The sequence below is a fragment of the Lampetra fluviatilis genome, chromosome 2 (genome assembly GCF_964198595.1).
Source record: "Lampetra fluviatilis chromosome 2, kcLamFluv1.1, whole genome shotgun sequence".
Lineage (NCBI taxonomy): Eukaryota > Metazoa > Chordata > Hyperoartia > Petromyzontiformes > Petromyzontidae > Lampetra > Lampetra fluviatilis.
The window spans coordinates 5,871,661-5,880,764 of NC_136276.1; the positions used below are offsets into that span (position 1 = coordinate 5,871,661).

The window sequence follows — 9,104 nt, forward strand, 5'->3', positions numbered from 1 at the left end:
TTACCTCGCTGCGCTACGAACCCGGCCACCCGAGTTCGAGTACCGCTCACGGCCACCAACACCAGCGAAGATTGTCTGAACTGGGTCCCGGTGCGCCTGTGAGAGATGAGCGAGGTGGCACGAGCGAGATGATGGGACGAGATGGGACGAGCGAGGTGGGACGAGCGAGATGATGGGACGAGATGGGACGAGCGAGGTGGGACGAGCGAGATGGACGAGCGAGATGAGACGAGCGAGATGGGACGAGCGAGATGGGACGAGATGAACGAGCGAGATGGGACGAGATGGGACGAGCGAGATGATGGGACCAGCGAGATGGGACGAGATGGGACGAGGGAGATGGGACAAGCGAGATGATGGGACGAGCGAGATGGGACGAGCGAGATGATGGGACGAGCGAGATGGGCGAGCGAGATGGGACGAGATGGGACGAGCGAGATGATGGGACCAGCGAGATGGGACGAGATGGGACGAGGGAGATGGGACGAGCGAGATGGGATGAGCGAGATGATGGGACGAGCGAGATGGGACGAGCGAGATGATGGGACGAGCGAGATGGGACGAGCGAGATGAGACGAGCGAGATGGGACGAGCGAGATGGGACGAGCGAGATGGGACGAGCGAGATGATGGGACGAGCGAGATGGGACGAGCGAGATGGGACGAGCGATTCAATCCTCGGCGATTCCCGCGTCGTGGACCGCGAACTTTTCTCTCTGTTCCGGGTGGCGTCGCACTTCCCAGCGCGCTGCCGTTGTGCGGCGCTGCGCGGTGGGAATTCCTCGGCGGCAGATCAATCGACGACCGCCACAGTGTCCTCGAGGTTAATCGATCCGAGGGTTCGGAAATTGACGTCAATCGTCGAGAGCGATGGCTTCGGCGTGTCCCGTCGTCAAGTTCGTGCGCGTGTTAACTCACCCCGAGTCTCGCGGGGGGGTGAGTTGGGTGGGTGGGGGGGCAATGAATAAATAAAACCACATTCGCAGCGCGCGCTTGCTTTTACCAATGTTCGGTTTATTTGTTATTAAGATTAATATTTGTCTCAAAAGTCTCGTGGATATGGGCGACATATATTATAATGTGTAAAGAGCGTAACACGATTACAAAAGACGGCAAAAAGGGACAACTTACATCCGCGTTGGGAGACCAATTAAAATGCGAATTTGTACAATTTCCGGACCATTGATTTTACCTTTTTCGATGTACAGGCTAAAAAGTGAGAGCTTTAAATGCATAAAACCACTATACACGAGTTCCTCAAAAAGCGCCTCCGGATCAAATAATCGTTGGAAGTTTACAGTTTCCACTCAATTATATTTGGTTTTCAACAAAGTAAAAGAGTGTCCGCGTTCAGTGTCCATGATCACTTTACAAGAGCGTACACTCCCACCCAGCAGCACACACATCGTATACGGATTACATTAACCACCCCCCGCCCCCTCCACCACATTGAATTCGTATATACACACCAATAACCGTTATTAATTTGCGTTGATGTAAGGTAAAAGAGAAAGGTTATATCTATATATATGCGCAGGGGACACGGACGGCGCGCTCATGATATGCTGTGCAATGGCTCTTCCAGACCTCGCGTCTCCTTCCCTGTGGCTGCAGCTCACGAGGTAGCGGTGTCGACTCTTCCCGACTCACCCCCTTCAGCCCCCCACCCACCCCCACGATCCTCCTCCGAACCCCCCCCCCACCCCTCGCCCCAGTCCTCTGCCACGTCTCAGAAGAGATGCGTGGCCGTATAGTAGTGAAGGCGATCTCGATTCAGTTTCTTCTCCTTCATCCGCCGGTTCTGGAACCAGATCTTGACCTGTCGGTCGGTGAGGTTGAGAAGGCGCGAGAGCTGCAGCCGCTTCTCCTTGTTGATGTAGACGTTGAAGAAGAACTCTCGCTCGAGCTCGCGGATCTGGAACTTGGTGTAGGGGCAGCGCTTCTTGCGGCTCCGCTGGACAACTGCGCCTTAACAAGACACGGGGGGGGGGGGGGAAGGGCGTCTGCGTTAGATGTGCTTCGGCGTGCAAGCGAGCAAGCGGCCACCCCCTCCATCCATCCATCCAGGCCCTCCTCCCCGCCCCCTGAGCCCGCGTTAAGATTGGGAGCTTTCATATGATATTAAATGCGCGCGTGTGTGTGTGTGAAGTGGATGAATGCAGAACGCTAATGCGCGGCTATTCCATAAATCTTGACCCCTACGCGGAGAACGGTTGAGCGTGTAAACACGGAGCAAGGGGCCCGTGTGACATCGCCATGATCGGGGTTGTATACATTTAAAACCAGGCACCGTATAATTTAACTAGAATTCGCAGTGTATAATCCCGCTGTAATTTATTGTATAATATTATTGAATAGGCGTGTGCTCGCTTCTTTTATTTTTTTTTTTACTTTACACTTCCAGCGACTGTAAAGCATTTTATTATATCTATAACTGCGTTTTATATACTGGTCAATGGCGGCATTGTTAACATTTTACAACATAATTTCGTATAAACGTATTTACAGGCCAAATAAAGTTAGCGAGGTATATTTTTTTCTCTCTCTCGCTCGCTCCCCTCTCTCTCTCTCGTCCTCTTTCCCCGTCTCATCCCGCCCATCGACCCCTCGGCATCGGCGGCCGTGGCCGTGGCGGGCAGAGCGGAGAGATCACGTAGGGGACGACGCATGGGGAGCCGAGCCTCTGTCCAATAAACACGCCGTGCGCGTGTGGAGAGAGCGGTGTGTGTGAGTGTGTGTACACGTGTGGGGCGGTGTGTGTGTGTGTGTGTACACGTGTGTGTGTGTGTGTGTACACGTGTGGGGCGGTGTGTGTGTACACGTGTGGAGAGAGCGGTGTGTGTGTGTGTGTGTACACGTGTGGGGCGGTGTGTGTGTACACGTGTGGAGAGAGCGGTGTGTGTGAGTGTGTGTACACGTGTGGGGCGGTGTGTGTGTGTGTACACGTGTGTGTGTGTACACGTGTGGGGCGGTGTGTGTGTACACGTGTGGAGAGAGCGGTGTGTGTGTGTGTGTGTACACGTGTGGGGCGGTGTGTGTGTACACGTGTGGAGAGAGCGGTGTGTGTGAGTGTGTGTACACGTGTGGGGCGGTGTGTGTGTGTGTACACGTGTGTGTGTGTACACGTGTGGGGCGGTGTGTGTGTACACGTGTGGAGAGAGCGGTGTGTGTGTGTGTGTGTACACGTGTGGGGCGGTGTGTGTGTACACGTGTGGAGAGAGCGGTGTGTGTGAGTGTGTGTACACGTGTGGGGCGGTGTGTGTGTGTGTACACGTGTGTGTGTGTACACGTGTGGGGCGGTGTGTGTGTACACGTGTGGAGAGAGCGGTGTGTGTGAGTGTGTGTACACGTGTGGGGCGGTGTGTGTGTGTGTACACGTGTGTGTGTGTGTGTACACGTGTGGGGCGGTGTGTGTGTACACGTGTGGAGAGAGCGGTGTGTGTGTGTGTGTGTACACGTGTGGGGCGGTGTGTGTGTGTACACGTGTGGGGCGGTGTGTGTGTGTACACGTGTGTGTGTGTGTGTGTACACGTGCGGAGCGGTGTGTGAGTGTGTACACGTGTGGAGCGGTGTGTGTGTGTGTGTACACGTGTGGAGCGAGCGGTGTGTGTGTGTGTACACGTGTGGAGCAGTGTGTGAGTGTGTACACGTGTGGAGCGGTGTGTGTGTGTACACGTGCGGAGTGTGTGTGTACACGTGTGGAGCGAGCGGTGTGTGTGTGTGTACACGTGTGGGGCGGTGTGTGTACACGTGTGGGGCGAGCGGTGTGGTGTGTGTACACGTGTGGGGCGGGCGGTGTGTGAGTGTGTACACGTGTGGAGAGAGCGGTGTGAGTGTGTACACGTGTGGAGCGGTGTGTGTGTACACGTGTGGAGCGAGCGGTGTGTGTGTGTGTGTGTACACGTGTGGAGCGGTGTGTGAGTGTGTACACGTGTGGAGCGGTGTGTGTGTGTACACGTGCGGAGTGTGTGTGTACACGTGTGGGGCGGGCGGTGTGTGAGTGTGTACACGTGTGGAGAGAGCGGTGTGAGTGTGTGTGTACACGTGTGGGGCGGTGTGTGTGTACACGTGTGTGCGTGTACACGTGTGGGGCGGTGTGTGTGTGTACACGCGTGAGGCGGGCGGTGTGTGAGTGTGTACACGTGTGGAGCGAGCGGTGTGTGTGTGTACAGGTGTGGAGCGAGCGGTGTGTGTGTGTACAAGTGTGGGGCGGTGTGTATGTGTACACGTGTGGGGCGAACGGTGTGTGTGTGTACACGTGTGGGGCGGTGTGTATGTGTACACGTGTGGGGCGAACGGTGTGTGTGTGTACACGTGTGTGGCTAGCGGTGTGTGTGTGTACACGCGTGGAGCGAGCGATGTGTGTGTGTGTACACGTGTGGGGTGGTGTGTGTGAGTGTACACGTGTGGAGCTGTGTGTGTGTGTACACGTGCGGTGTGAGTGTGTACACATGCGGAGCGAGCGGTGTGTGAGTGTGTACACGTGTGGAGCGGTGTGTGTGTGTACACGTGTGGAGCGGTGTGTGTGTGTACACGTGTGGAGCGGTGTGTGTGTGTACACGTGTGGAGCGGTGTGTGTGTGTACACGTGTGGAGCGGTGTGTGTGTGTACACGTGTGGAGCGGTGTGTGTGTGTACACGTGTGGAGCGGTGTGTGTGTGTACACGTGTGGAGCGGTGTGTATGTGTACACGCGTGGAGCGGTGTGTGTGTGTACACGTGTGGAGCGAGCGGTGTGTGTGTGTGTACACGTGTGGAGCGAGCGGTGTGTGTGTACACGTGCGGTGTGTGTGAGTGTACACGCGTGGAGCGAGCGGTGTGTGTGTGTGTACACGTGTGGAGCTGTGTGTGTGTGTACACGTGCGGTGTGAGTGTGTACACATGCGGAGCGAGCGGTGTGTGTGTGTACACGTGTGGAGCAAGCGGTGTGTGTGTGTACACGTGTGGAGAGAGCAGTGTGTGTGTGTACACGTGCGGTGTGAGTGTGTACACGTGTGGAACGAGCAGTGTGTGTGTTTACACGTGCGGTGTGTGTGTACACGTGTGGAGCGAGCAGTGTGTGTGTGTACACGAGCGATGTGTGTGTGTACACGCGTGAAGCGGTGTGTGTGTGTACACGTGTGGAGCAAGCGGTGTGTGTGCGTACACGTGTGGAGCAAGCGGTGTGTGTGTGTACACGTGTGGAGAGAGCGGTGTGTGTGTGCACGTGCAGTGTGTGTGTACACGTGTGGAGCAAGCGGTGTGGGGCGGTGTGTGTGTGTACACGTGTGGGGCGAGCGGTGTGTGTGTGTGTACACGTGTGTGTCTGTGTGTGTGTGTACACGTGTGGAGCGAGCGGTGTGTGTGTGTACACGTGTGTGTCTGTGTGTGTGTACACGTGTGGAGCGAGCGGTGTGTGTGTGTGCACGTGTGTGTCTGTGTGTGTGCACGTGTGGAGCGAGCGGTGTGTGTGTACACGTGTGTGTGTGTACACGTGTGTGTCTGTGTGTGTACACGTGTGTGTCTTGGTATGTGTGTGTGTGTGTACACGCGTGGAGCAATCCGCGCGCGCGCGCCCGTGGTGTCGAGCGAGCCGTGCGCGCGTGACGGAGTCCGCGGCGCGTCCCGTACCGGAGCTGCCGCCCGCCTTCTCGGCTCCTCCACCTCCACCACCGCCGCTGCCGCACGACGACTCCGCGTCTCCCGCCCTCGCCTCGGCGGCGTCCGCGTCCCTGGGAGACTCCGTCGCCTTGGGCTGCTGCTGCTGCTGCTGCCGCTGCTGCTCCGATTTCTCGCCGCGCTTCTTCGCTCCGGCAGCAACGTCGCCGCCCTCCGACGAATTCTCCAGCAGGAACTGATCGAAGGCCTGGGGCAGCACGCCCGTTCTGCCGACCTTGCCGCCGTAAAAATTATACGAGGTGTTGGCGCTCCCGTAACGCGCCTGGCTATAAGCCGCCGTCTCGCCGCTCTTCATGAGCATGGCTGCCGACAGGCAGTCGCGGTAGGCGGCCGAAGAGTCACCGCCGCAGCACGCGCCCAGGTTGGCGGCGGCGGCGGCGGCCCCAGCGTGCCACTTGCTCGGGTACTGGCGCAGAGACGTGGGACCCGGCTCCCCGCCGCGGCACACGGACCCCGCGGGGATGGGACTCTGCGTGAAGACGTGCGGCCCCGAGCCCTGCGGCGGAGGATGAGGAGGAGGAGGATGAGGAGGATGGGGAGGGGGCTGCAGGAACGAGGTCTGAACCCCGGAGAAGTCCCTGCCGGGCACGTAGTAGGCGCAGCTGGGCAGGAAGCCGTTGGCCGTGGCGAACGAGGCGGCGGCGTCGCCGAAGTCGGTCATGCCGTCCTTGTGGAAGCGCGGCAGCGGGCGGGAGAGGCTCATGGAGCTGTACATCCTGTGCCCATGCCGGCCGCGCGCAACACTGGAGCAGCCGAGAGCCGCGGAGCGCGATGATCCACGACGGCGCGCAGGGTTACACGGCCGCGTCACGTGACCGCATAAATAAGGAAAACATCAATTTTTGTGGGCATGAAATACAATGAGCGCAACACACGGCTTGTTTACTTTGCCCCGGGACACGGGAGCGGAGACGCGCGGCGCAGCACGAAAGCGACTGACTCCGTCCGCCCGTCCGCCCTGCGCGCGCGCGGGGCGACTGCTCCTCTCGTTGGACCCCCGAGGAGCGGGGAGCGGGGCACGCGCCCCGCCTCCCTCCCCGGGGCCACGAGGAGCCGCTTGGCCGCGAAGCTGCTGCTGCGACGCGCACCGCGATTACCCTGGAACAGCCCCCCCCCCTCCTCCTCGCCTGCGCCGCGCCCCTTTACACCAACACCACCAGCACCCCCCCCCCGTGCCTGCCCCCCCCCAACTCCCCCCCCCCCCCGGAGCAAGCTCAGGTGTGCACACCTGAGTGACGGCTCGAGACCAATAGCCCGGACTGGCTCCTATAATGAAAATGAATTGCGAGAACACTAGGGTTTTTTTATACATCCATACAGTATCGAGATTTCGTCTTCGTCTTCGTCTTCATCATCACATCTCCTAACGAGCTAATGGCGTCGACTCCAGGCCACTTGGGAGTCTTACTCGGTGCACGCAGAGAGCAGTGGCCTCGCGTCTCATCCTCGCCAGGCACCCCACGGGCGGCCTTGCGGCGTCGTCGTCGTCGTCTTCGTGACCGCGGCAGAGCGGGCTGCGTGCTGCCCTCACCGCTGCTGTTGTCGCCTGCAACCCGCGCGGTGTTTCTGAGCTGGAGCGCTGCAAGCCTCGAGCAGAGAGGCGACGCGATACAGACGGTAACAGCATAGACGGTACAACACAGTTGATGCAGCACAGTTGATACAGCACAGCTGATACAACACAGCTGATACAACACTGCCGATGTAACGCAGCCGATGCAACGCAGTTGATGCAACGCAGTTGATGCAACGCAGCTGATACAACACAGTTGATATAACTCAGTTGATGCAACGCAGTTGATGCAACTCAGTTGATGCAACGCAGTTGATGCAACTCAGTTGATGCAACGCAGTTGATGCAACGCAGTTGATACAAAACAGTTGATACAACACAGCCGATGCAACGCAGTTGATGCAACGCAGCTGATACAACACAGTTGATGCAACGCAATTGATGCAATTCAGTTTATGCAACGCAGTTGATGCAACGCAGTTGATACAACACAGCCGATACAACACTGCCGGTATAACACTGCCAGTACAACACAGTTGATACAACACAGTTGATACAACACAGCTGATACAACACAGTTGATACAACACAGCTGATGCAACGCAGTTGATACAACACAGCCGATACAACACAGTTGATACAACGCAGCTGATGCAACGCAGTTGATACAACACAGCTGATACAACACAGCCGATACAACACTGCCGGTGCAACAAAGTTGATACAACACAGTTGATACAACACAGTTGATACAACACAGCCGAAACCATGAGCACATAAAATTTTAAAACTTGGGCAATGTTCCAACAATTAAAGAATAAAGTTCCATTTAGCGAACCAGCCAATGGCCACTCTCGACCAATATATCCAAGCGACGTGCATTTAATCTGCAGGTAAATTATGAAACCGGTTTCGACTTTCTTCAATGTCATCAGCAAATATGTGGCCTGTTAATGAATTAATGCTCACAAAGGTTTCCGGATATTTACTGGTGGGAGCTCTCCGTGACCACCCGTGCCCCCCGTTTAGCACCACGGTGGCTAGGAGATGTTAACTACCTCGCCCGGTATGCAGAAGGTCGTGGGTTCGATCCCGACCATGATGACGCCTGTTGTATATTTGGAATCTGCGTGTCTCTCCCCCCCCCCCACCCCTTGGCTCTCCCGTGGTCGCGTGGATTTTCCTCCGGGTCCTCGGCTTTTTCATTCCACATTTAGACTCAACAACATCACGCGTTTAGAGCAGTGGTTCTTAACCCGGGGTGCACACACCCCCTGGGGGTGCGAGATGTCCCTTTTTGAGAACCAATGGGGGTGCAGGCTACAGTCAAGGTTAAGGACCATTTGTTTAGAGTATGTGGTTGCTATAAATGTCTACACGATGAGCCACTTCGTCGAGCCATCATTCGTGGCCAGGTCGCTTCTGGAAGAAAAGAAAGACCTACATAGGCCAGTGGGTCTTACCTGGTAAAATAAAATGAATAGTTTAATTTGGGTTGGCAGAGTAGGGCCTCTACAGCAGAATTGTGCCGCACAAAAAACTGACAGAGGACACCGCCATAGAGCCGATACATGTAATGTATCCAGGAAAGGCCTCAGTCTCGTCGCTATTTGTTTTTCCAGGAAGGATGTGCGGCCAATTCCCTCTTTTTCGGAGCGTTTTGCTGCTAAGCGACACGGCAGACGCACGCACACAGCCAACACGACCGCGTTGACGCCGTAGTAAAGGCGTGCGAACGCCTACAGATGGTGAAGTCCCCACAACATTTGACAAGGCCTACAAGAGAAACAACTCAATAATATAACACTGGTCAACACACTTTTTCTGGCATAAGGTATTCCAACGGTTTCAATGTAATTTTGGGGTGCTGATTCCAAATCTGGCATCAGTTTTTGTCTATCACATCAGGTTTTTGAGATATAAAATATTGCATTTT

At 56.3% G+C, this 9,104-nt stretch overlaps 1 protein-coding gene across 1 annotated transcript; it reads right to left on the reverse strand.

Annotated features, from left to right (window-relative positions):
• Positions 1–1,728: 1,728 nt before the first annotated feature.
• On the reverse strand, positions 1,729–6,370 carry LOC144937632 (homeobox protein Hox-A11b-like). Its single transcript, XM_078864991.1, has 2 exons — positions 5,608–6,370; positions 1,729–1,967 (listed from the first exon to the last, which is right to left on the reverse strand). Exons 1-2 carry the CDS (start codon positions 6,368–6,370, stop codon positions 1,729–1,731), a joined length of 1,002 nt encoding a protein of 333 aa, XP_078721117.1.
• Between the last annotated feature and the right edge of the window lie 2,734 nt (positions 6,371–9,104).

Coding starts and splice junctions, on each gene's coding strand:
- LOC144937632 (XM_078864991.1), bottom strand. CDS start 6,370: ATGTACAGCTCCATGAGCCTCTCCCGCCCGCTGCCGCGCTTCCACAAG. Junction 1,968..5,607: donor GAAGGCGGGCGGCAGCTCCG/GTACGGGACGCG, acceptor TGTCTTGTTAAG/GCGCAGTTGTCCAGCGGAGC.